Here is a 27,867-nt window from a genome sequence, read left to right as displayed (position 1 = left end):
CCTCTCTGGGTCTCGGCGTCCTCGCTGGCAAAGTGAGGTGGCTGTGAGGCTTAAACGGGCTGGAGCGTGTACGTGGCACTGGGCACTGGGCATGTGCATGCGCCTGCTAGGTATCAGGCACGGCGCGTGGCTGGCACATTCAGGTGACCTTCCGCCCGCCAGCTGAGTAAGTCACGCTGGGGACATTGACGCAAGTGTGGTGGGATGTCAGTGTCACTCCCCAGCAGCCCTCAGGCAAGCTGCCGAGAGGGCCTCCGTCACTAGGCCTGCTTCTTCCTAGTGTAGTTAGGAGCCACGGGCCGGCTCTTCTGCACGGCATGACTCGGCCATTTTCAGCAGAAAGCACCCCTGCCCAGACCCTATCTCCCAATATCCGGCTCAGTGTTGGGGGGGACCCCTAGTTCCTATTCCTTCTGTGGTTCCACAGGTGAGTCTGACACACAGCTCTGCTGAGAACTGCCACGACAGGCGCACGTCATAATGTCTTTTTCATCAGACTGTTGGTTGCCTGATGGGGGGAGAGGGTTTGAGTGGGTCACATTTCAGTGCACTTGGAAGCACGAGCACCCAAGGTCAGGGACCCAGAAGCAGGCCCAGGCCCAGGGTGCTCCGCTCAGCCCAGCACCCCAGGAAAGTAGGAAGGACCTGAAAAGCAGGTACAGAGAGGGAGACCCCTGGGGTGCAGGAAGGGAAAACATCGTGTGGAAAGGAAGCTCTTCACAAACACCCCACACCGAGGCCCCACACCCACGTGTTCCCAACTTTGAATTTTTCGTATTAAAAAAAAAAAAGTTGATTTTTAAAAAGTCTGTTGCCAATTCATTCCAGGCAGTCAGGAGACGAAGGCTAAATCCTTGGAGTTTAAAGGGTAAAGAACAAAATTCAACAGAGTAAAATGTAAAGGTCTTATTGGGTTTATTCAGTGACTCATGAATCGGGCAGCATCCAATCTAATTGAAAGGCACTCCTAAGATACAAGGCAAGAGACGTTACAGGCAGAAGGGAGCAAGCCAAGGAAAGTACACTGAGCCAAAACGCAGGCTGGTTATTGCAAGGTTACTTCCACATAGGCGACAGCAGGGTGTGGCAGGAAGGTGGCCTCACTAACGCTGGTCAGTCCGTTTCTGATTGACTTGTCTAAGGCTCCATTTCTGGGAGAGCCAGAGCTAAGTTAAGTTTCGTTTTGATGGCCTGAGGGAGGCTTAGGAAGGAACTGAGCAACTCCATTTTGGGCCTGTTGTCTTGTCTTTAACGGAACAAAGCATATCAGTAAAGCTTGAATTGCTCTCTGCCTTTCTTTGAGCCAAAGCAGTGAGAATAAGACATTTTCCGTGTTTCTAAGTTGTGTTTCAATGTTCTAACTTGTTTGAAGAGTAATGACTTTTGGGATAGTGGACGGCCCTGGCTTGTCTCAGTCAAGCTCAGCTTTAGGCAGTGTTGATTTGGTGTGTGTGTGTGTGGGTGTGTGTTTCTTTTTCCTTTTACCAGGTCAGAATAGCCTTCTTGACTTTTTTTACGTTCATCGAGTATATTACTCCCTTTTAGCATAGTTGACAAATAGCATTGACCTAACACTGGATCCAGAAAGTTCGGTGACAGTGTCAAGGATGGCGGGTCAAGCTTAGTGTTTGGCTGCCTTTATCTAATAAAGGCTTGTTAACTAACACCTGGCATGTGCCACGTGCGGTGCTGGGAGCTAGGGAGGCCGCGGTAAACAGTCGCAGTCCTCGCAGAGTCTGTACCTGTGATAAAAGCACACGTTTGTCAGAGGATCTCACAAGCCTTGGTAAAGATACTGAAATTTGCATTTGGGGTTTTAAGAAGCCTCGCAGACTGTATCTCAGCTTCCTGTTGGCAGGGAGACCGTACCTCTGTCCTGGAGAAGGCTCAAACCCACGGACCTCTTTCTGTGCCCTGACTGACAGGTCCCCAGCAGAGCCCCTGGTCCGGGCTCTCCTGCATCATCTCCAGGCCTCTAGTGAGAGAGAAAGTTCAACACTCGTGGTGGGGAGGGGAGGCACATGAATTCGCTTCTGATTAGCAAATCCTGATCCTCTGTCTCCTGAATGCTTGAACTGAATTGGCAGCAAACTGTTAAATATCAACTTTTTAACACTAAAAATTTTATGTTGGCAACACATGGGTATAGTGTAAGGGCCTTGGCATTGGGAAAATTCTGTGCTGTGGATGATGCTATGATTGACGGCACGTTCAGGTGGCACCTTGAAAATGCCGGTTGAGCCGACCAGCTGCAAAGGGTCCCAGGCCCAAGGCTCGACATCCAGCAGCGCTCAGGTGGCCCTGGTACCCGCTGCCCCTGGTCAGGGGTCTGCTTGCCTTACTTAACTCTGACCCTCAGCTGCCCTTCTTGGGGGCCTCTCTGGAACATTCTGCTCACAACAGGCAGCATTTCTCAGTGGCTTCCTGGCATGTGACCCAGGCTGGCTGCCCCAGCAGCGCTAGCTCATGAATCTCACTCAGCCTGGGTCTATTCCTGCTGCGGGCTTCCGCAGTCCTGACCCTGCCCAGTGCGCCTGGAGCTGGCCTCCGCGCAAGGCCGTTGTGTGCCGGATGGAGCAGGTCAGCTGCTCTGACTTCACTGCTGCTGCATGTGCAGGTGCACGTGAGGTGGGGGATGAGCAGGGCACAGAGCAGGGCGCTGCCGTCAGAAGGCACGGCTCTGCCGCCAGCCAGGCACTTCCCTGGGGGTGGGATAAGGTCAGCTTCTGTGTGTGTGTGCGTGCGTGCGTGCGTGGGGCTTGGATTCCCGTAATTCATTTAACCCTGTGAATACGCAGTTGTTTCTCCATATTATATGCCTGCAGGATTGTGAAGGGGATTCAATGAGGTAATATGGGGAGTGGAGAAATTCTGTCAGAGGAAAATGGCAATGGCAATATTTATGGTGCCTATCCATGTAGAATGCTCATTGACAAAACCATCTCTATCTGCAGTTCAGATTGTTCATTTAGGAAATGAACGTGTACTGGGGGCCTGCTGTGTGTCAGGCCTGTTCTAGAGCATGCCGATACATCAGGGCAGATACGTTACTGCCCCCTGTAGGGCTTCATTCTGGCAGATAGCTGGACAATAAATAATCTACTGGAACGTTGTGAGTGCTGTGGGAGAGGCAAAAGCAGAGCAGGGTCAGGGGATCAGGAGTGCAAGGTGGGAGCAGGCTGCTTTTGTTTTTTATATGCATAGCCACCCCATGTATTCATCCAACAACTATTTCCTGAGTGCCTGCCCCATGCCGTGGCCTGGTGGTGCAGCGGTAAACAGGGCGGCTAAGGTCCTTTTCCTCCTGGAGTTTCCTTTCTGGTGGGCAGAGTAGACAGTGAGCATGCAGACAAACCCACGTGATAATTGCAGGTTGAGGTTAAGTAGTACAGAGGAAATAAGTCAGACAGTGTGAGGGCAAGCAGAGGCCAGGCCGGAGCAAACAGTTGGGGTGGTCCCTCAGGTGACGTCTGAGCTGGGCCTGAAGCAGGAGAGTGAGGCCGCCACAGACGGTGCAGGGACCAGTGCTTGAAGGACCAGAGCCGCTGGAGCCTGGGCAAGCAGAACAAGTGGAGCAAGTGCAGGGAGGCCTATGTGGCGAGCGCAGAGAGTGGACAGGACACGTGGACGGTGCAGGCCTTGCCGTCCACAGTGAAGGGTTTGGGTTTTACCCTAACGTCAGGGGAATTTGACCTCCTTTGTGTTTTTAAAAGAGCACCCTGCATAGGGTTCTCTCCAGGGCCACCCGCTGAGCCGGACAGTCAGTTCTCGAGTTGATTCCAGCCGACATTCACTGAACCCTTACTATGTGTCCAGCACTGTGCTGTGTGCTTGTAGTGACCTTTCTCCCAGTCACTCCTCTCTGCCCAGTTTCTGGTACATCACGAAGAGCCCAGCTAAAGTGGATTCGTTGCCCTGCAGGAGTCCCCAGAAAGCCAGGGTGCAGAGTGGGTTGTGGGTGGGGAAGGAGGGTGCAGTGGGAGGTGGATGTAGATAGTTTGACACAAATGAAGCAGTCGGTGCTTGGTCCACTTTAGGATAGCCCGTCCTTGCCACTAGCTGGAGGGAGGTTCATGCCTGTGCAGAAGCCAAAACGTGCAGCAGTTCTTCCCTCCACCTCCCTGCGAAGTAGCGGGCAACTGAGGGGAACAGGCCCCTTTCGGTTCACAAGAAAGTGGTGTTTGGCTCTTGAAACCAGTTCTTGTTGGTTTAGGTCTCACCCCTAAAATGAGAAGTCCCAAGGGTCAGGAATCCGGTCCTGGCCATTTTGGTAACGCGGTCCCTCCCGCATTCAGAGTGAAAATGCCTTCGTCGGGGACTGGAGTGCCAGTGGAATTTGGTTGAGACAAGAAACAGTTACATCTCTCCAGGGCTTCGGAGAAAAGCTCGAAGCCTGTTTGCCAGGTTTCTTAAGCAAGCGGAGTCCGGGCAAGCTGGATCCTGAGGTGAACCCACGGTACATGGGCTGCCCCGAAACACTGCCGTGTTTTCCAAAAGAAAAAGGAAACCAAGGCCTTCCCTCCCCTTTTCCTCTTTCCAGCAAGCAGCCTGAATATTTAGCTGGACGCGTTGCCTCGTTCATGAATCTGGAAATACTCGTTCTCACAATCCATATGCACACATCTACAAGCCCAGAGAGCGAATGTTTACCTTTTCAAAATAATATATTCAGGTAAGGCCGTTCGAGCCAGCTTCCCTCTCTGTTGAATGCACTCCAGCAGCTTCCTGGTTTTAGCCTTTTGAAGGGCCCGGGTTTCAGTTGAAAAACAAAATTCCCTTGTCATACTACGCCTTCTTGAATCTGATAGCTTAAGTGCATCGAGGTCTGATAAACGCAGCTCTTCTCGGCCCCTTGTGGGCTGCCCGGAGAGGGCCAGCCGAGAGGATTTGCCTTTTCCTAGACACAGCTGAATTCTATAAAGGGCTTCTGTTTTGTAATCTGTTTGCGAGATCTGATGCGTGTGTTTCTAACACCCCGTCACGTGGGGCGGTCTGACGCAGGCACCCGACATGACTATGAGAAAATGTCCTGCGAGGATGTGTGGGAAGGCGGAGCCGGGCCGCTGAAGCACTCAGTGTCCGTTGTCAGGAACTTTCCACAGGGGACAGCAGACCCAGGCGGTAGATTCCATTGCGACATGGGCCTCGCACGGGCCCGAAATGGACTGTGGGTTTGACTTTTGCAGGACTCCAGGTCAGTATCCTAACGCAGCGTGTTCTTTTTTTAGTTGGGTTTTATTTCTAAGTTTCTTTTTATAGAAAAGGACTCGCCGGAGAGAGAGGAGAAAGTTGCTCTGTCTGTGCAGTTTTGTTAGCACGAACGTACGTGCATGAGGGATTGAGCGGCCCGGGTGCTGCGGAACTCTCGGCCTTTCCCTCTGATCAGAAGCTTCAGAAAAATGGGGTTCGGTCTGGCCCAGGAGCGTGGCCTCGAATGAGTGACTTCTGGTTCTCACTAAGAATGCGTACGGGAATGGGTTACTTCACTCTCTGTCTGCCATGTCTTAAAAAACGTACTAATGAAAGTACACCAAATTTTATTAACAAGCCCTGTGAAGTTCTACATAGTAGATATGTTGGTTAACAACTTAAAGAGGTTTTTCAAGATTGGTTTTTGTGTGTGTGTGGTTTTTTTGCATGATGAGAATTAGAATTTATATAGAAACTATCGTTTTAAGGTTTTTTACATCTGCGTATCTAATAAAGTTGCCTTGAGTAATTGGGGGAAGGAAGATTTAATTAAGCTGGAAATTCTGGACTTTAGTTGGTCAGATCATTGCCAAAAATTTGTTTGTTTTAATTCTCAAGGATATTTTTTTTAATTTATTTTAGAGAGAGAGGAAGGGAGAGAGAGAGAGAGCACGAAGCATCGATGTGAGAGAGAAACATTGAACAGTTGCCTTCTATGTGCGCCCCAATCAGGGATCGAACCCGCAACCTAGGTATGTGCCCTGGCTGGGAATTGAACCCACAATCTTTGTTTCTTTTGTTTTCAAGTTCAATCCCAGAATACTAAAAGCAGTATAGATATACTGGGGAGAAGGCTAACTTAATAGATGAGTGCAGCCTGGGGGTGGGAGGGACAGGAGTGGGCTAGGGGAGATTGATGGGGGGAAAAAGGATGACTTATGTAATGCTTTCAACAATAAAGATTTTTTTTAAAAAAAAAAAAAGAATCATTTAGCCGAAACCGGTTTGGCTCAGTGGATAGAGCGTCGGCCTGCGGACTGAGGGGTCCCGGGTTCGATTCCGGTCAAGGGCATGTACCTGGGTTGCGGGCACTTCCCCAGTGGGGGATGTGCAGGAGGCAGCTGATCGATGTTTCTCTCATCGATGTTTCTAACTCTCTATCTCTCTCCCTTCTCTCTGTAAAAAATCAATAAAATATATTTTAAAAAGAAAAAATAAAATAAAATAAAAAAATAAATAAAAAAGAATCATTTAGGCAAACAATGCTGCGATCAAGCTAATCTTGGAGATGGAGGCAAGGGCGCAAGCCGTGATAGATGGCGCAAACAGAATATGGCCAGCGGCCCTGCAAATCAAGGAACAGCCTGCACCCGCGTGCAGTGTGGAAAGGACTGTCTGTCCACCTGGCTTTTCAGCCATGCTCAAGTTCAAGTGCAGCAAGTCCTCGAATAAGGTTCCATTATAACACTGACGGGGAGAAAATCCGATTCCTGGCTGGGGCCACTGTCTGTGTGGAGCTTGCACATTCTCCCATGTCTGTGTGGGTTTTCTCCGGGGATCCGGTTTCCGCCCACATCCTGAAGATGTGCACGTGACGTGAAGTGTCCACATTGTCCCCGCCTGAACGTGGGTGGGTGTGGGAGCGCCCTGCTGTGGAAGGACATCCTGTCCAGTGTGGGTCCCGCCTTGTGCCCTAAGCTGCCGGGAGAGGCCTTGGTCACCCGACACCCTGGACTGAAGCGAGTGGGCTGGAAAAGAATGATCTTACTATTTTTTATAAATCTCTTTAAAATGTATGTGTAGCTCACATTTACTTTAATGATTAATATTAGAAGTGTCTTGGGTCTCTATTTAGAAGCTCGGTGATGTTTTTGTGACCAGAAATAAGCTGGAGGAACTTAACTCTTGTTTATATCCGTTAGCCTAGGGTAAAATTGTTTTCCTTATATGTCATCTTGTTTAAAATTGCAGTTTTCAAGAAACTATCGATGACATTAAGTGCTGGGCTGAGGAGTTGCAATTTTATTATCTTATTATTTATTATTTTGTTGTTGTTAATCCTTACCGAGGACATTTTTCCATTTATTTTTTTTTTAGAGAGATTAGAAGGGAGGTGGGAAGAGAGAGAAAAACATCGATGTGAGAGGGACACATCAGTTGGTTGCCTCCTGCACATGCCCAGCCGGGGTGGGGGATGGAGCCTGCAACCAAGGTACGTGCCCTTGCCCACATTCGAACCCAGGACCCTTCAATCCACAGGCCAATACTCTATCCACTGAGCAATTTAAAATAAGGTGGGCATGGTAGGCCTCACCATGGAGGTGATGCATGATGATGCAGGGCAGCTGAGGGAGCCCTGTGAGTATCTAGTAAGAACATGCATTCAAGGAGAAGGAATAGCACATGCAAAGGTCCTGAGGTGGGGCATGCCCAGCTTCTTCAAGAAACAGCAAGGAGGCCAGCGAGGGAGGCAGAGAAAAAGCATGTGGGAAGGTCATAGTGGTCGGGACAGACTTATGCTTTCACGGGGAGTGAGATGGTGGAGGTCAGGAGAGCAGCATGAAGGGGCGGGAGCTCAAGTTTGGTTGAAGGTCCTAGTATTCCCTCCTGTTCTGAAAAGGCCTCCAGTGTTTGCTGGCGAGAGCTCTGGAGAGTTAGTGAGGACTTTACTGTGATACTTCGGACCTGGAACATTAGTGTGTGTATCTATGTGACTGGGTGTATCCATCTGTGTTTCTTTGTCCTTGGTCTCTCCTGTCTCCTGAGGGTTTCTGCCTTGTTTTTTACCACACTTGCATTCGCTTTGTCTTCAGTTCTTTTGGTCTTACTAGTATATATGATTTATTTTATTGAGTAAAATACTTTTCAAATAATTTCTTTTAAAGTTATTCTGACCATTTTCTCATAGACTACAGCAGCAGTTCTCAAATTTTTTTGGTCCCAGAACTCCCTTATACTCTTAAAAATCATGAGGTCCAAAGAGCTTTATTTATCTGAGTTATAGCTATCAGTATTTACCATATTCAAAATTTAAAATGAGAGTTAAAAAATTATTAACTTCTGAAAAAATACTATGATAAAACCAGGTGTCTGACAAAATAACATTTTATTTTTAAAAAATAACGACTTTCTAAAGCACAAAACTTATAGTGGGAAAAGTGGTATTGTTTTACATTTTTGCAGCTGAATTTTCATATCTGCTTCTGGATTCAGTTGCAATATATTATTTTAGTCGAAGTATGTAAAGAAAATCCAGCCATACAGGAATAGGTAATTGGACAAGGGAGGAGTTTTTTTAATAATCTTTTCAGTTACTTGTGGACATTCTTTGATACCACACTAAAACTCGATAAGTGCTAGTTTATTAAAGGGTTCTGCCACACAATGGTAGATAGTCCCATGAAAGATGTCATACTTGGATTTTCCAAAGTTATGAGGATGTTTCAATGACAAACATAATGATGCTTTCTATCTATATATATAAAAGCCTAAACAACCAACCAGTCGACCGGTTGCTATGACACTCACTTACCACCAGGGGACAGACACTCAACGCACAGAATCAGGCTCCCTCTTGTCTGGATCGGGCCTGTGGGGATCAGGCCGAAACCGGCTATCCAACATCCCCTGAGGGGTCCTGAATTGTGAGAGGGTGCAAGCCAGCCTGAGGGACCCCACCAGTGCACGAATCCATGCACCGGACCTCTAGTTATATATGTTATTCTACCAGTAAGTGAGACTAAGATCTTATGCAATGTTAACAGTCGGCCTTTTGCTAACCATCTAACTGAACAGTCCAAGAGAAGGATCAGACAATCCCACAGAAGTCAGTGGGGCTTATAATCTGACACCCTGGAGCTCGACGTGAAATACCGTATTCCCCAGATGAAGGCAGAGCCTTGTGGGAGGTTCAGAGTGCTGAGAAGTGGGGTGTTTGGGAACAAGCAGTAATTTTGAGGTGAAAGGACAAAATAGATGACACAGCATAGAACTAAGCCAAGATGGAAGGCAGCTTTTTTAATCACATAGCAGGTGTTTTCACCAGATCTGAGACTATCCAGTCAGACTGGATAAAGAATTAAAATAATAAAAGAAAGAAAAATAAAAGAAATAAAAAGAATTGAAATAATGTATGGGCCTTACAGAAACCAAACTGCATAAGAATATATGAGTCAGGAGAGAAAGTAGACCCTACAGGGCCCAGAACAGAGAGACCCCAACGAAGGCAAAAGAAACATCGACAGAGTGTGTTATTGGTTTACAACCTAGTAAATGTGAAGGACACACTCCTATGATCTGTTCCGGGGCACAGAGGAAGCCATAAAGATTTCATTTCATTTTTATTTATAGATTTAACACCCCTCCTCCCCCCAGAGTTCTAGAAAAGATTCATGGGAGACGAAAAGTAAAGGCAGGGTAAGCAAGAGTAGAAGAACCAACATTAAATAAAGACAGTGAGACAGACAGTTGTCACACCAGGAACCCAGGCTCACAGTGGCTACCACAACTGATGATAAAGCTTAATTCTAACTTGTCTGGAGAATTAAGAGAAGCATGGGGAATATACTGTTCTCATGATCTGAATTGAAGAAGTTGTTAGTAGAAGTATACTTTTTCTTCTGGCTGAATGAAATTTAACCAGTTAACCGCCACGATATTTTGAATTTAAATGTACATTTATGGCGTACAAATGGTTAAAAAATTATCAAATGGACCCTTACATAAAGGATGTTGAGTAACATAATGGGCACAGCTTGTATCAGCTCTACAAAAGGGTAAAAAGAGATTGTTTATGTGGCCATCTGGCCTTTCCAACTGAATCAGCGCCGTGAGCCAACTCTAAGACTCCATTGCCACTGGGAGATAAAGAAATACATCAAACTCCGTGGCTCTCTGGATGTCACTTGACAAGGGATAGGGGACTGAATGAATGGCTGGTTAGTGTATCCTGTGGACCAGAGGGGGGTTTTGTGGAGTTTTTTTTAACTGCAGGGATGATATCTTCTTGTACAGTGCAGTTAGTTTAGTGAGTTGCTGTTGGCATTTTATAATTAAAGATAATAGAACAGAACAGGCTGCGTCACACACAGTAAGGGTCACGTTTTAATTTCATTTGTGTCTTGGGTCACTGATGTGTCATGTAGTTATTGTAGGTCAGTACGAACGCCATTGCTTTCGACTGCCCCTCACGAGGGTACTAGTTGGCAGGCCCTGGCCATTCCAGGCTGATTATAGAACACGTGTGGAGAATAACAAGCACTCGTCTCTGGGAAAAGCAGAGCTGGGATCCTCAGGCCAGAGCCACTGTGCCTTTAAATTGTGCTAATTTAGGAGCCTGTGATTAGACTCAGTATTGTGGGCTCAGAAACATACTTTCCTGGTTTCATATTTTTTTGTTTGTCTTCAGTACCTCACAGAGTTCTATTTGAAAACCCTACTCTCCTTTGGCTGTGATAATGAAAGGGAAATGAGAGAAGGAACCGGGTGGGTCCCACAGAGGGGCAGGGCGCCCCTGATGGTCAGATGTGGTCATGCAGGCTGTCACTTCCATTGAGAGACCCAGATCTTGCTTCTTCTCGGAGTAGGTAATGATACCTTTACGTACAGGCACTGATTACTTAGGGGAAACTTAAAGAAAAATCATTGTCCTGCTTCATGAACTCTGTTTGGATCAGATCATCAGGCCATCTTTGAAAATGATAGGAGGCTTGTGGCAGGACCATGGCATTGCTCATCATTCCACGCAGCAGGCTGGAGTGATGATGAGACCCTTAACATTTTGGGAGGGAACCCTGCTCCCCCCACTTTGGACATGTATATGTAGCTGCAACTTCAGAGAAAGAGATCCGAGAGGATTTCCAACTATGCAACTCTTAGCAATGGTCTGAGAAACAGGCTGGGGCGGGTAAAGATTTAGCTTCTCCTATTGACTCCCAAGTCTTGGAAGGAACAACAGACTGACATAAAAACCTGTCTTTTCATGCAAAAAAAATTTTTTTCAAAGAGGTTGAAAATAGACACAAAGAAGGTCCTTGTGGAAGGGTCTCTGACCATTTCTCTCCTCTTATTTCAGATGACAGTCATGTCCCTTTCCAGGGACTTCAAGGACGACTTTCACAGTGACACGGTGCTCTCCATTTTAAACGAGCAGCGCATTCGAGGCATTTTGTGTGATGTCACTATCATTGTGGAAGACACCAAATTTAAAGCCCACAGCAATGTCCTGGCTGCTTCAAGCCTTTATTTCAAAAATATCTTCTGGAGCCATACCATCTGCATTTCCAGCCACGTCCTGGAGCTGGATGATCTCAAAGCCGAAGTGTTTACCGAAATCCTTAATTACATCTACAGCTCCACGGTCGTTGTCAAGAGGCAGGAAACGGTCACCGATCTGGCAGCTGCAGGGAAAAAGCTGGGAATATCCTTCTTGGAAGATCTGACCAATCGCAACTTCTCCACTTCCCCCGGGCCCTATGTGTACTGCATTACTGAAAAGGGAGTGGTTAAAGAAGAAAAAAACGAAAAGAGACAGCATGAAGAACCAGCCATCACGAACGGGCCAAGGATCACAAATGCGTTTTCCATCATCGAGACGGAAAATAGCAATAACATGTTTTCTCCACTGGACTTGAGGGCGAGTTTCAAAAAGGTCTCCGACTCCATGAGAACCGCCAGCCTCTGCCTAGAGAGGACTGATGTCTGTCACGAGGCGGAGCCCGTGCGGACCCTGGCCGAGCACTCCTACGCCGTCTCCTCCGTGGCCGAGGCCTACCGGAGTCAGCCCCAGCCCGCAGGCGAGCCTGCCAGCAGCCCGCCTGCTAAGACAGGTGAAGAAAACGGGGAAGCTGTGGCCGAAAAGCCGACCACGTGCCGGAAGCCGAAGGCACTCTCCGTACCCCAGGATTCCGAACCAGCCACTGAAAAGACACCACCACCTCCTCCAGCAGCCACCGTGGAGGCTAATCAAGAAAGGAGCCCACAGCCAGCCGCAGTTCTTTCTGGCTCAAAATCTCCCAACACTGAAGGAGATGTCCGTCTCCCCAGGGAAGATGAAAACGTATCCTCTGAGGTCCCTGGGCCGCCAGCAGCGGAGGTCCCGCCTCTCGTTTACAATTGCAGCTCCTGCTCCAAGTCCTTTGAAAGCAGCACTTTGCTCGGTGCCCACATGCAGCTGCACAAGCCCACCCAGCAGCCCCTGGTGTGCAAGTACTGCAACAAAGAGTTCAGCACCCCGAACAGGCTGGACCGGCATGAGCAGATCTGCATGCGGTCCAGCCACATACCCGTTCCAGGAGGAAATCAGTGCTTTTTAGAAAACTATCCTACCATTGGACAAAACAGAGGTTCCTTCCCAGGCCCAGAGTCTTTATTATCTGGAAACAGGATTGGTGAATTTTCCAGTACCGGAAGTACCTTGCCAGAGATGGACCACCTGGTTAAATTGGTTAACGGGCAGATGCTCTACAGCTGTACCGTATGTAAGCGCAGTTATGTGACTTTATCCAGCCTCCGCCGACATGCAAACGTCCACTCCTGGAGAAGAACATACCCTTGCCATTACTGCAACAAAGTGTTCGCACTGGCCGAGTACAGGACCAGACACGAAATCTGGCACACGGGAGAGAGGCGGTATCAGTGCATTTTCTGCCTGGAAACGTTCATGACCTACTATATACTCAAAAACCACCAGAAGTCTTTCCATGCCATTGACCACAGACTTTCCATCAGTAAAAAAACGGCAAACGGAGGCCTGAAACCTAGTGTCTATCCATATAAACTGTACAGGCTACTGCCCATGAAATGCAAGAGGGCCCCTTATAAGAGCTACCGAAGTGCTTCCTATGAAAATGCTCGGGAGAACAGGCAGGTGAATGAGCCTGCAGCTGGTCCCTATGTTGTTCAGAATCCACGCGGCTCTGAGTTACCGGCTCTGAATTTCCCCGAGGGCGTGCACACCGTGACCCACAGTCCAGCTGTCCCGCTGGAAGCGGCCACAGGTCAGAACAGACCCACTTCTGCCAACGTTCCAAACGCAGAGGGGTCCAAATGGGGAGAGGAGTCATTGAAAGTTGACCTTGACAATAACTTCTATTCAAAGGAGTTGTCCCTTTCCTTCTCTGGAAACGCCGTCAGCTCCGACCTCCCGGCCGGGGGGGTGCCTGCTTTGTCTTTGAGTCATGGCAGTGAGAACTCAGCATCTGTGATCAGCTATGGCGGCTCAGCGCCCTCGGTCATTGTGCACAGCAGCCAGTTTTCGTCGGTGATCGTGCACAGCGGCACGGTGGCTGCCCTGCCCAGCAGCAACCACAGAGCCCCTCCGGGCCCCGCTGTCGGTCAGGCCGTGAAAGAGGACAGCAAACCCGAGCCGGACAAAGTGGGGAGAGTGGTCAGCAGACACAGAGGCATTAAGGAGAAAAAGAAAACCATCCCCTGTGACAGGGGAGAGGCACCAGAGGAATCAGGATACGCTGCGGATCCTGGAGGGTCGCTGAGCAAAACCACAAATGCCAGTAAAGAAACCAGTAAAATCGAAACCTACATCGCGAAGCCTGCTCTCCCCGGCACCTCCACAAACAGCAACGTCGCGCCCCTTTGCCAAATAACCGTCAAAATCGGGAATGAAGCCATTGTGAAAAGGCATATCCTAGGGTCCAAGCTGTTCTACAAACGAGGGAGAAGACCCAAGTACGAAGCGCAGGAGGAGGCTTTGCCACAAGAGAGGGAGCTGGACCCCAAGGGCGACAGCCCGCTCGAGCTCTGCCAGTCCGAGTGCATGGAAATGAGTGAGATGTTCGATGACGCAAGTGACCAGGACTCCACGGACAAGCCGTGGCGCCCTTACTACAACTACAAACCCAAAAAGAAATCGAGGCAGTTGAGGAAAATGAGGAAAGCCCACTGGAGGAAAGAGCATGGGAGTAGGAGCCCAGGCACCAAGTATAAGTACCCGGCAGAACTGGACTGTGCCGTGGGCAAGGCTCCTCCGGAGAAGGCCTTCGAGGAAGAAGAAAACAAAGAGATGCCCAAGTTGCAGTGTGAGCTCTGCGACGGAGACAAGGCCTTGGGGGCTGGGAACCTAGGAAGGCCCCACCGGCATCTCACCGCCAGGCCGTACGCCTGCGAGTTCTGCGCCAAGCAGTTCCAGAACCCTTCCACGCTCAAGATGCACATGAGGTGTCACACCGGAGAGAAGCCGTACCCGTGCAAGACCTGTGGACGGTGCTTTTCGGTGCAAGGAAACTTACAGAAACACGAACGCATCCACCTGGGCGTCAAGGAGTTCATCTGCCAGTACTGCAACAAGGCGTTCACGCTGAATGAGACCCTCAGAATCCACGAGAGGATCCACACTGGCGAGAAGCCCTACCACTGCCAGTTCTGCTTCCAGAGTTTCTTGTACCTCTCCACGAAGAGGAGTCATGAGCGGAGGCACATTCGGGAGCACGACGGGAAGGGCTTTGCCTGCTTCCAGTGCCCCAAAATTTGCAAAACAGCGGCTGCCCTTGGAATGCACCAGAAGAAACACTTGTTCAGAAGCCCGAGTCAGCAGGAGAAAATAGAAGGTGATATGTACCACGAAAACTCAAACCCGCTGGAGAATCCACATTTCATGGATCCAGAAGACAATGACCAAAAGGATCATCTGCAAACCATTGTTGGAAATGTCCTTTGAGTGATGACACAGAAAAAAAAGTCTTCAAAAATATAAATTGGTGGGGTTTTTTTGTTTGTTTTTTTAGTTAGCTGTTCTGTGTGTGTGTGTGTGTGTGTGTGTGTGTGTGTGTGTGTGTGAAGTTTGGTTCTGTTTTGTTCACCTAACAGTCATGAAGGAGTGAATTGTAAAAAAGAAAATCTCATTGGTGAAAATTTCAGAAAAAAAGGATCCCAATATCTACTTTGGGTTTTAGCGTTAACGTCTTACAAAGTGCGCAAAAATGAAATAGCTGACTCCGCCAATATCCCAAGTATCGTGTGAAAGTTTATGAAGTTCTTAGCTGTGGTATTTCTGCCAGTGGGGGGGAAAGAGTTTAACTTTAGCCTAATTTAAAACTTTCTGGTTAGTGCTATTAGGAACTGGCTGCTAAACTGTCTTTAGTCACTGGAGAAAAGGGTCAGACATCATGAAAATGTCAACTGCATAAGCAAGTTCAAAGGTCAGTGGGCTCTGACAGTCATTCCCATTCAGCTTCTGCACTATTGAAAATTGTTTAAATTCAATGGATACATATTAAATACTTAATATAGCTAAAAACTATGTGTGAAATGAGTAACCTAAGTAGGACATGCATATATTAGAACTACTTTTCTGCAACACAAACCTTGTAAAATACATATATAAATCACCCTAACTCTTAACCGTCCATGTCCCCTGTAGAGAGTTCTAACGATGAGCAATAGATCTGCAAAGAATGAGGACTGGTGTAAAAACCAGTAGAAAGCATTTTGAATATGACTTAAAAGAGCATGTCTATGCTTTTAGATGGAATGCTGTTCTCTCGAGGTTATGGCTGAGCTGTTACTCGAACTGGCCTATTCAAGTCAGAGAAAACATAGGTCCTGCCTTATCTATGGGGAAAGCCTTCCCAGGATTTATCTGTGGTTGCCTGTGCTGTGTATTACTTTCCAATGGCCTCACCTCAGAAAATGAAGAAGGTCCACATTCTTCTGAAACTCCCTGCAGTCACCCATCCATCCCAAGGCCATCCATGTGGAGGTCTGTTCCAGACAGACTTCCCCCGTCTCAAGGGATCAAGCAAAACCTGACACCTCCCGTTCCACTGAAGGAGTGTCTAGGAAATGTAACACAAAGCATGCATGCAGTGGTGAGGGCCCAGCGCTGGGAAGGGACAGAAAGCCTCATCCCTACAATGATAGTTTTCTTGGAGAGTATGCAGCCCACAAGCAGATACTAGTATAAAACAAAAGGACAACAGAAACACACACTCCGCCCCACCCGTTACAGACTTGAGGGGGCCACAGGAAGGGCAGACCTTCCTTGCCTCAAACAGGAGCTTTGTTTGGGGGTGGTGAGGGAGGTAGACGATGGGGTGATAAGATTCGATCACTTACGTGACTCAGAAATATATTCACAAAGTCAGATGCCTTGTCTTCATGTTTACAGACCTCTAGCCCCTTGCTAAAAAAGCCCACTTTTTTTTTAATGTTCTTTTATGTTGACCCACACCATCAACATTGCCTTCAAAGTCTGATTGCCCCACAGGTGGTCCATCATCTGGACTAGGTCCCAGGAAGCTGGAACTCATGATTCTTACTTTTTAAACTGCCATCCTAGGAGGCAGAGAGAAAGCATTCCTATCCTTTGATCACCAGTATGAGCAGAATCTGGAAATCGGCTCAAGGGTGACCTGCAAGCCATTCATGTTCATGGGATTTGATAGATGGAAACCCAAGGCTACCCAAGGTTGCAGAGTTACCATTACGAAGAAGTAGCTCAAAGACTCCAGTTTCTCTCTCCAAAGGGGATGTCTTCATGAAGAAGAATGAATACGGATTTGGGTGGGCAAGAGAGCATTTAAACACCCAGAAAAGGACATGATCAACGCTGACCTTGTAATACTGTAGTACTTTGCTGTTAAGTAACCCCAATATTGTATCTGCATTTATCTTTTGTTCAAACACATTCAGTTACATACAGTATTATATAATAGAGGAAAATGGAAAAAATGCTAGCAAATTCAACTTTATTTTACACATTGTATATATGTATACCTGCACTATTCATTTGGGTTTTGTTAAAAAGATAGTCACAAAGGGCTGAAGAATTAATAATTAGAATATTGAATAAGCAATCCTGTGATCTACTGATTTGTTTTATCAATTAGGATTATGAATCAAGAAAAATAATTGTGTATTTTAGTCATTTTGATTTGAGGTAACTCCAAATAAGAAGTTATTCCATGTAGTGATGTCTCCCAGCCCTTACATGTGGATATTTTTTAAGTGGACTTGTATGCTGATAATTCTAGACCAAAGTAAATATGGCAGAATATTTATACATGAAAAAAATAATTTTGCAAATATTTTCTATAATTGTATTATTCGTTTAAAACGTTGACCGCTTGTGTTAGTTTCAGGGAGGGGTGTATATTTTGATAAAAAATACTTGACTTTGTAATTCTGTATATTCTACACAATTTATAGCAGAGCCGTTTTAAGACAGCCTTGTCACATTTTTTGTTAATTGTGAAAACATTATTTTGAGTGATGTTTATGCATTGAGTACATAACGACCAACTAGAATTCAAGTGAGTGTGAACAGTGAACATACTGTATGCTGTACAAGATATATTGTAATTTGCTGTTTTAGCATCTGTATTTTGTTTAGAAGATATTATTAAATGCAGATGTTAAGGGTTGGAAAAAGTCTAATTTTATTTTTAGAAATAATGAATATAAATTTGTTTTTGCTTGATTAAAATAGCTTGTTCCTATGTTAAGTCTCTTTTTAATGTTTTAATGTTACTTCTTTTATGCAGCTAAGCAGCTCTTCCATCGGTGTGCGTCACAGCGTCATATTGTGTATTATTCATCGATACATTGCTGTCTCCTCACGTGTCTACATTCCGTGGTACCCACTTACATGCTTACTACTCAAATGCAATATGACATTTTTTTAAAAAGCAGCCCTCGTTGGTTTGACTCAGTGGATAGCTTATCAGCCTGCAACTAAAGGGTCCTGGGTTCGATTCCGGTTGAGGGCACAGGCCCGGATTGCAGACTCGATCCCCAGTAGGGGGCATGCAGGAGGCAGCCAATCAATGGTTCTCTCTCATCGATGTTTCTATCTCCCTACCTCTCTGAAATCAATAAAAATCTTTTTTTTTTTAAGCCAGAATAAGAGAAGTGGAAGTCTTCTGGCAACTTAGTGCTTTGGATAGGCCTGATGGTATCTTGATAAATCACAGAGTATTGGAAGTATTCTGCTGTACTCATCCACAGGAAACAAATCACACCCGTGGAGTACCAGGCACTCGACAATGGTCTTTTCATGGGCTGTTTCATCCAGTCCTTCCCCAACAGCCCTGGGAAGTAGATGTCTTTATTCACATTTCATAGTGACTTTGAGAAGATCCCAGAGCCAGGCAGAAGCCGGATCCCAGCCCAGGGCTGCCCAACACCACAGCCCATGTTTTGTCCCTTCTCAACACCTTAAAGAGAAATGCTTAATGTAAACTGAACAGAGAGTGAAGAGAAAAGACTTGACAAAGTAATTCAGCTTCAGGAGGGTAGCTGTTACAAGAACAGCTTTGAAGAGGCCATTCGGCTCAGCTTCCCCAGACTCATCACTAATCTACTTCCTGAGGCCTCACTACTTTGGGCATTTGGCTTTTTTTATATCCTGGGATATTGCCCCAATGAATTCAGTTTTTGAGAGTTTGTACACTTTTTTAAAGAATATGAGTTGACATTATAGTTTAATGCTGCTGTACGCTAACATTTTTCACATTAAAAGCTGTTCCATCATCACATCCGCTACTCTGAACTTTAGCTAGTTATCTTCAAAAGCTTGCAGTTAGTCACAGTGGGCACCGTGAAAGGGCGTGTCGGTGGCTCAGGCATCACAGTTCATCACCAAATGAGCTGTAGAAAATAACTCAAATTTCCAGTCCGGCCTGGTAGCATCAATTTTGTATTTGAAGGGCAATTCTAAACTAATTCCCCAAAAATTTCTTAATTGCTGTCTGCTAAAACTAACTTCACTATCTAGCAAAACAGGTTTAATATTAAAAGAATTTGTAACAGTTGTGAAGGTACCTGGATTAAAAGGATAACAGTGAATCGTACGAATCAATCCTGTCTGTACATATTTTTTAGTTCTTATTTTGGATCTTTTTATTCCTGTTGCTACGCTCCCCTTTTCTCATCTCCTGTTGATTGACTTGGTCCCACTTCCTCTGTCTCCATCAGTTCCTCTTTGCAGGCCTCAAGTGATTCTTTTTTCCCATTTCAATTTCCTCCATATCTGAGGACTCTTCACCTTCCGCTCCAAGCTCCTGGCCATCTATTAATCTCCCATTGGAAGAGGGCAGGCTCCTCCCTCCCCTCCAGTCAGCAACCCTTGCTCATGATTCTTCAAGCAAGATGGTCAGTAAGCAGATGTGCAATTTTTAAAATGAAACACTCCAAATTTAGACAACTAATGAAAGGACTGGTTACAATAGAAATGTGACTACATTTTTATTATTTAATGCTTGACATCTAAGACGTCAAATCTACTTTTTTAGAATGTTTGGCTGAGAACAGCAACCCTTTTCTAAAGTAATTTTGAAAATTATTACTTCTATGTAATTATTCTATGTCAGCGATTTCAGCCTTTTTCATCTCATGGCACACATTAATAACTAAAATTTTTGGCACACCAAAAATTGTATTTTTTGCCAATCTGACAAATAGGTATAATTTTGATTCATTCACACTGGACAGCTATTGTTGTGTTGGCTGTTGGTCAATGCTCCTGACTATGTATTTCATTTAGAAAAAATTCTTTAAAAAAAAAATGTTTTGTGGCACTCCAGTTGAAAATGGCTATTCTATGTAATATTTTAATAGGAAAAATTTCAAACATGCAAAAGTAGAATACTATGGTGAAACCCAGTGTACCTATTATCCAATTTCAACAATCAACAATTCATAGCTATTTTTTAAATATGTTTTTATTGATAGAGAGAGGAAGGAGAGGGAGAGAGACAGAAACATTAATGATGAGAATCATTGATCAGCTGCCTCCTGCACGCCCCCTACTGGGGATCAAGCGTGCCACTGGCATGTGCCCTGACTGGGAATCAAACCAGTGGGGTCATTCAAAACTTTGGAGCTAGGTATTGGGAATACAAGAGTGGGCAAAACTAACAGTCCCTGGAGCTGAGGACCTACTAGGGATCACAAAAGCTATATAATTACAACTGCAATGAGTGCTGTGAAGAAGAGCTATGTGGTGCTGTGAGGACATCCGATGGGGAGACCTAACCTAGTCTGGAATTTCAAGGGAAGTCATCCTGAGGAAGTAACTTGAGCTGAGGTCTGAAAGATGAGTAAGAGTGAAAGAGAAGAGGGTGTCCATCCAGGTAGAGGGAACAGCGTGTAGCGAAGTCTGCTTCTAGAAGGAGCACGGTGCATCAGAAGCCGGAGGTGGCCAGCGTGCAAGAGAGATGGATCTGAAATGTCTGGAGGACAGGAGCCATACCATGCAGGGCCTCCCAGGTCATGCTAAGGAAGTGAATCTTCTATTATGAGCAATAACAAGCCATTGAATTGTTTAAAGCGGATTAGGACACAAAGAGGTATTTTAATCAAATTTGTATCGTGAAAAAGTCACTGTGGCTGAAATGTAGAGAATGACTTAGAAGATGGTAGTAGCCAGAGGTAGAGCAGTGAGGAAGCTATTGCAGTGGTCCAGGCTGGAGGTGAGCATGGCTGGGATTATGTATTGTCAGTAAAGATGGAGAGAAGGGGGTGGAATGAGAGCTATTTAGGAGATAAAATCAGCAGGACTTGATGTTGGATTGATATGGAAAGGGAGGGGTCGAGGATAACCTTTTGGTTTCAGAATTGGCCTGCCGTTCCCCAGGGTGAGGCGTGCAGGAGGCAGCCGATCAATGATTCTCTTTCATCATTGATGTTTCCATCTCTCTCTCTCTCTGCCTCTCCCTTCCTCTCTGAAATCAATAAAAATGTATTTTTAGGTGAAGAAGCTTAGCTATGTATGGGGAGAAGAAAAAGAAAGGATTCACCATTTGCGGGGAGGGAAGAACAAAGGATGAAGAGGCAAGGAAGCTGAGGTATTGGCAAGAGACTGGTTGCAGCAAAGAACTGCGGGGCCTGGGTTTAAGGAAGTGCAGACCTCAGTGTGTGGTGTGGGGGCGGCGGGGGGGGGGGGGCGTGTCAGAAATGAGGTGTCTCAGTAAAGGCTAAAGAATCTGTTCTTCAAAGCCCGTGCACAGCTGTTTTCCAGTTTCTCCCCCAAGCAGTCTTGTGGTGGGGAGCCATAAGGGAGCGAAGGGGCTTTCTGGGCTCAAAGACAGGCCAGTACCTTTAGCTTTTCATACGAGATCGGGCGCGTTCAGGGTGGTATGGCCGTAGACTCCTTTAGCTTTCCAGAACAGTATCTTCACCACCAACAACTGACTCCATATTGACTAAAGTGGATAGAAAGACCAGGGACTGGGGCAGTGACAACGACTGTACTTTCCTCAAAATGAGCATCTGTTAGCTTGAGACTCTAACACAGCGGTTCTCACCCTCGGCTGCACGTTAGAATCACCTGGGAATCTGTTTAAAATCCTGATTTCTGGGCCTCGGATGATGTGCAGCCTAGGCTGAGAACCACTGCTCTAATACCTTCAGAGCACTAGGTCATTCTTTTGTTGTTGTTGTTGTTCAAAATGTTCTTCTATGGCCATTGGAGTTACCAGGCACTGTTCTAAGCATCTAACGGATATTCGCTCATTTAATCCTCACAGCAACCCTTTGAGGTGGACACTGTTGTGATCACCCCATCCATGTGTAGTGTGGTTATCTCTTGCTGCACGGTGCCACCAAACTTAGCGGCTTAAAAGAACCATTTATTACTATTTCACAGGGTTCTGTGGTTTGACTGGGATCGGCTGAGTGGGCCTCCCATGTCGTTGCAATCAGCGAGCAGTGAGGCCAGAGTCCTCTCAGGCTCGACAGCCCTGGGCACCACCCAGTCCAGATCTAGGAGGGTGGAGGGATGGGCTACACCTCTCAGTGGTGTGGGGGTGGCAGGCACATGCAGGGAGGGGAGGAAGGGATGATTCCCAGTGAGAAAACCAAGGCACAGAGAAGTCACATCACTTGCTCAAGGTCACACAGCCGGTCTGTGGAGAAACAGAGTTAATCCCAGACAGTCGAGTGCCTGAGCCCAGGAGCACAGCACAGCCTCTCAGAGCAAAGCTGTGGGGGTTCAGAGCACAGCCTTCTTCACAGTAGAACCGGAGCGCTCCCGGGGTTACCTTCCAGGGGTTTGAGAGAGAGGAAGACATTCTAAAAGTACTATGAGTGGAAAGATGATGCGGGTACAGATTTTAAGGACTATCTAAATAAGGCTCTGTGCCTCTATCCAATTAGGAAAGAATGGACATGTAAGTGTGTGTGTGTGTGTGTGTGTGTGTGTGTGTGTGTGTGTGTGTGGTTTTTCCTTCGTAAGTTAATAAATCTGAAACTTTAGTCAGCTGTTAGAAGGGATGTGGGGGAGCTTATGGCTGGGACCAGGGAGTTAGGATGGGAGGTGTCCAGCAGCCGCAGAAGGGATGAAGCTCCTTGAGTGCCCCCTGCTGTAGAATGTCACATCTCTACTTCGGAAAGGTTACTGCCTTCACATGAGCCAGCGGGGATTGTCAGAGAGAAGCTGACTCACGGCCAAGCGGCCAGTTTCTCTCCCAAACTCTGACACCACGCGATGGTGTACAGCTCAGGTCCTGTTCATTTCTAGCGTCTCCGTTTCACTGGACCGAAAGGCCAGGCTCCACACCTCGACTTGGACATGCCCAACTTCTGTGTAAATGTGGTGAGTGAGAAGAACGGCAGGCGGTTTCCCAGGTCGTTTCTGATGTGTCTCTTCCTAAAAACCAAAACGCAGGGTCACTGTTTGTGTCATCCCTCACAGGAATAGGAACCGGCCTCCGCCGCTACTGCTTATGCCGAGTGTGACCACGGCCCAGCGGCGGACCTCCTGACCACTCCGTATCGTTCTTCCACCAGGCAGGAAGCCCCTCCCTGGCCTCCTCCGGAGTCCCCCCTCCACGGGGCAGAGAGTCTGCAGGGTCCATGGGGGTGTGCCCACCCAGAGTGTGTGCCCACCCCAGACGGCACTCTGAGTCCCCAGGCCCTGAGAAATCCCCACCCACCTCCAGGGCCGGCTCAGGCCTCTTCCCTACTGAGCAAGCTGTTTGCCGGGCACGTGGACAGAGTTTGTGATGTCCTGTCAGGGTCCACATGTGTGTGCATAAGGCCCCCAGCTGGGTTTGGGGGTAGGAAGAAGCTATGGGACCAGACCTAGGCTCCGCCCTTCTGTGTGGTCTCCTTCCAGCCAGAACACCAGAGGGCCTGGGAATCCCAAACGCTCACCTGGCCTCCCAGCTGGTTACGAAGGTATGTTTGTCAAGGGGAGAGAATGCAGGGGTCCTCAAACTTTTTAAACAGGGGGCCAGTTCACTGTCCCTCAGACCGTTGGAGGGCCGGACTATAGTTTAAAAAAAAAAAAAACAAAAAAACTATGAACAAATTCCTATGCACACTGCACATATCTTATTTTGAAGTAAAAAAAACAAAATGGGAACAAATACAATATTTGTATTTACATGTGGCCTGCGGGCCGTAGTTTGAGGACCCCTGGAATAGAGCATTTCTATTCATGTTAGCCTGACTTAAAATTTGTAAATATTTAGACACGTGATATATAGGCTTCTATCTATGGGCTTGCCCTTGACCCTGCAAATGTTTGGTGAGGGTTAGGGGGGCTGTCACTGCTCCCCCAAGGGGCTGGTTCTCATCACACTAAGTCTGTGCGCAAGCTCCTGGCCATATTTAAATGTTCCTTCCCACCCCCAAGCATGGGGCCCCACCTCCAGACTTCTACTAAAATCCTTTCGTTATTTCGCAAAGACTCCCTCTATGCTCGTTTCTCTGGTGACCTCCTGGGGAACCCAGCTCATCATTCAACTTCTAGCTGCTCACACAAAGCATTGCATAGAGTCCACTCTCAGTATAAGCGATTGTTCGATTCTTTCCGCTCCTCTCCCCGCCCTTCCACCCCAACCCCGGTTTGTCCTGCTAAGTGTGGTGGGTAGCTATGGGTTTTCCTGCTGAGTCCTTTTCTGTTTTTATGATGAAAGCACCCGAATTTCCTTTAGAAACCACCCCTCACTCCCTGATTCCTCAGCCCTACTTTCAGGCCGTATGGATCATGTTGGGGGCAGCTGGTGAGTGAGAAACACACGGCCTGGTTTCCGGTGCACGGGTCTCTGCATCTCAACCCAAGAACAGGAAACCGAGTCAGAGTCTGGGTTTCCACAGACAGTTACCACGGGCAGAAGAATTGGCTTTAAGCAAAGCTGGGTCCAAAGGCTCAAGCAAACTAATTCATTCTCTCTCTCTCTCTCTCTCTCTCTCTCTCTCTCTCTCTCTCTCTCTCTCTCTCCCCTACCTCCTTCTATCTCTCCCTTCTCTCTCTGCCCTACTCTCCTCCATGTTGGTTTTGGTCTCAGGCTGGTTCTCTCTAGTTGATGGCAAAGATATTCAGGCTTAAGGAAATAACCCCCCCCCCCCCCCCGCCCAAAAAATAAATAGTCTCCAAAGAGAGTGAGGACACTCTGGTAATAATCTCCTCTAAACATCAGAGCCTGAATTAAACCCATGACATCCAACACCAGTGACACTCTCAGATAGATTATGCACCCACCTCCTTCTAGGACACAAAGAAGAAAAGTCCATCAAAATGACCACAACGCACACTGCCTGCAGCTCAAACTAACTGAGCCGGGCACTCCACCCGCCAGGCGCTCTCGTCTTTATTCCTCAGTAGGACCCAGAAAGAAGGCATTGCTGTCCCCTCTAACAGATGCCGAAAGGGCCAGGTTCAAGGACCTCAGCCACAGTGCATGCCGCTAGGGAGAAACCTGGGGACAGAATGAGAGGAAAACATTTTTAACATAGTTTAAAAAGTGTGCTCTCTTTTTTTGCTGTGTTTATGTAGTAGCTCTTTACTGATACATAATACATAAGCACATACAGATGCATTAGCCTGCTCTCCACTCCTATTAAGTACAGAGCAGTTATTCCCCTTAACCGTGCCAGTTCCTGGAAGCTGGTGTAGACAGATCTTCATAAATGTCCACATTGCTGGGGTCACCTGTAAAGTCCTTGACTGACCAGACAAAGGCTCTGAGAAGTGAAGGCCTGGTGTTCCTTGAGCAGCACAGGTAAGGGGACAGGTGAAAGGAGAAAGGGTGTGGCCTGAGCCCCAGCAAGTTGATCCCTAGGGGTAAGGAACTGCCAGTCACTGGGCTCCCAGCTCCTCTGTGGTCACCTTTACTCCTTCTCCTTGTGCTGACCAGCCTTCCCTGCCTCCCCCTGCCTCCCCCTGCCTCCCCCTGCCTCCCCCTGCCTCCAGTGGGAGATGCTGCCAGCCGCACAGGACCTTACAGCGAAGTGTCCGTCAGAAATTGACTGTCATCCCTGGGTCCTATTTGCCAGTTTCTGGAAGAGGATATCTGACACCCTTCCCAACCCCCAACCCCCACCCCCCCACCTGACCCCCACCCCCCACCCCCCGCCCCCCTTGGCTGGGTGTCCTTAGTCAATTTACTCCGGTTCAATTAGTTCAACTCCTAGTTAAAGAACAGAGCCTATTAGAAGATGGCTGCAGAGCCCAGACCCCGAGGGCAAGCTTCAATAATCGAAGAAAGCAGAGTGGGTGGGAGAGGCCCTCAAGTGCCCCCCAGGTGGTCCCCGGGGGACAGGAGCTGCACGGTCAGTAACTGGAGACCTGTCGTGGTGGCTGCGACTTTGCCATCCAGTTATAGGAAGGGCTGCCTGGCTGAGGGGTGGGCTGGGCCCTGTCCGACAGCGGCTTTTCACTGTTCGTGGTGGGGGGGCGGGGGGGGATGTCAGGTGGCAACGTGAAGCGCGTGCTTTGAGTAGGTATTTGTGAAGGATGCCTCATCCCCTGACCTACGGACATAAAAACGTGAGTTCATTTTGACAGTGTTTTCATCTCACTTTGTCGAATTGCAGACATGTTATTCTTAAGAAATTTCATCAAATGGAATATGTGGAACTTGTTTTTGAATATGTTCTTTGTGGGGAAAGCATGTTTTAAAAAGAAAACGTGTTTGTGTCTGGAAAATGGGTAATGTAAGCAAGCCGCCTGCGTTTGAGAGAAAGCTGGTGGAGGCGGGGATCGGACCTGTGCTTAATTCCCAACCGCTGCCACCTCCAAACCCCTGGTTGACTTTCAGGGTGGAAGCCCAGACGGCCCTCCCTCGCCGGGCGGGGATCTTGCAGTGTCTCTGAAGAACCCTGAAGCAGACAAACAGACCTGGAGGGGACTCGGGCCTTCGTGTGGACCAGAGGACAATCTCGCCAGCAGAGGTCACTGACGCTCCAGCTGGGACTCCGCGCAGCTGAGCACATCACAGTCACGCGCCTCCCGCCTCTCCATTAACCTGCTCCCTGCCTTGCTTTTGGAAGGAAATGTCAGTGTCGCCGTAACCAAGTGTGTGCATGCTATGCCCAGTTTTTCTCAGTAGTACTTTACCCTTTGAAATTCCAAACCTGAGGGGTTTTGTTTAACATTAAGTTAATACTCAATACGACAGGCACTAACACGAGACACAGAATAGGTTCTGCTTCAACCTTGGCTTGTGCCTGACCAGGTGGAGTCCATTCCATAAACTAGTTACACTTGCTTCTTGCCTGGGTTACTGGGAGTTTACCCCCTCTCACGCGCGTGCGCATACACACACACACACACACACACACACACACAAACACGCACGCAGGTCTAAGTTAACATGCAAAGACCCCAGCGGAGTAAGGATGGGTGCTGTGGTATAGCACGGAGTAGTATAACCCAGTGATGGGAGCGAAAAGAGAAGGTACCTGTGGAATGACTGCAAAGAACGAGAAGCATCGGTGAGCCGCCTGTGGGCCCAGAGCTAGCCGTGGACAACAGCTGCACACAATGGACCAACTTGCCAGTGTTCTCCAGTGGCCACCAACAGAGCAAAGAGATGCCACCAAGGGTGGAGGAGAAGAAACTGCATTTTCAGGATGAGGGAGGACGTACTCGGGCACCTCAAAACCACTGGATTGCCACATGACAGCGCCCATCTCTCAGGGCTAAGAGGCTGCCATCCACAGAGGCCAGATGAGAATACCAGCTTCATGAGCCATTAGGATGTGTAGCCTGTTCCCCACCCAGGCAGCCAGGTAACTGCACCTCACAGACACTGGTCAGTAGATGGGTGATGGTCCTATGAAACCAGAAAGAGGTACAGAAGCACAGTGGCAGCAGGAGGTCCCGTGGGAAGAGAAGGAAGCTGTCCATTTATCTGGGATGAGCGCTGAGAAAGAAGCATGTGACCTAGGCCTAAGCCAATCAAAACATTGCATGTCCACGGTCACAGTGATTGGCTCAGCAATCCACGTAGAGCCAATAAGACTTAATGGCCCCCGGGAATGCTGTAAGCGAGAACGTGTGTTTCTCCCCTGACTGGACTTGAAGCTGAGGACGTGTGGAATTTGGAGACACTGCCTCCTTCTTGTCAGCATGAGGAACACCTGGGGCCGCGGGGGACCACCTGGGGTTCCTGAGACTGTGACTAACACACTGGGAGAACCTCGAGATAGGGGACATTGAGTCCTGGTAGCACTGGTTGAGCCCTAAATCCAGCCACACCTGCAGTTAATGCTACTCCTGGGTTTCCAGTGAGCCTGTGACCTCCCCTTGTGCCAATTAGAACCTCACTCCTGTGCCTGCTGGGGTGGAAGAGATAAGGTAGGTGTCCTCCAAGCCACTCCTGATGTCTGATACCTTTATTCGCTTCTGTCAACTCTGTCTGTAAAATCTACCCTCACAATCAGAAGATGGACAAAGCCAGCCCAAGCATCAGGCCCTCACACAAGTCCAAGGGC

At 47.7% G+C, this 27,867-nt stretch overlaps 1 protein-coding gene across 9 annotated transcripts in view; it reads left to right on the top strand.

Moving 5' to 3' along the window:
• Positions 1-23,422, top strand: part of ZBTB38 (zinc finger and BTB domain containing 38) — a 120,952-nt gene extending 97,530 nt beyond the window's left edge. For 7 of the 9 annotated variants that reach the window (XM_081106129.1, XM_081106128.1, XM_081106131.1 and 4 more), the window contains one exon: positions 11,264-17,642. In XM_081106129.1, coding sequence (XP_080962255.1) covers positions 11,264-14,863 — 3,600 coding nt within the window. In that variant the 3' untranslated portion in view covers positions 14,864-17,642. Of the gene's footprint in view, positions 1-4,540; positions 5,195-11,263; positions 17,643-22,663; positions 22,739-22,837 lie in introns of those variants that run through there. The other 2 variants (XR_013996791.1, XM_081106134.1) reach the window with 2 other exon arrangements.
• The last annotated feature ends 4,445 nt before the right edge of the window (positions 23,423-27,867 follow it).

The sequence above is a fragment of the Myotis nattereri genome (assembly GCF_964212035.1).
Source record: "Myotis nattereri genome assembly, chromosome: 14".
Classification (NCBI taxonomy): Eukaryota; Metazoa; Chordata; class Mammalia; order Chiroptera; family Vespertilionidae; genus Myotis; species Myotis nattereri.
Note: the sequence above shows the minus strand (reverse complement) of the source record. Positions and strands in the feature narration are given on the sequence as shown.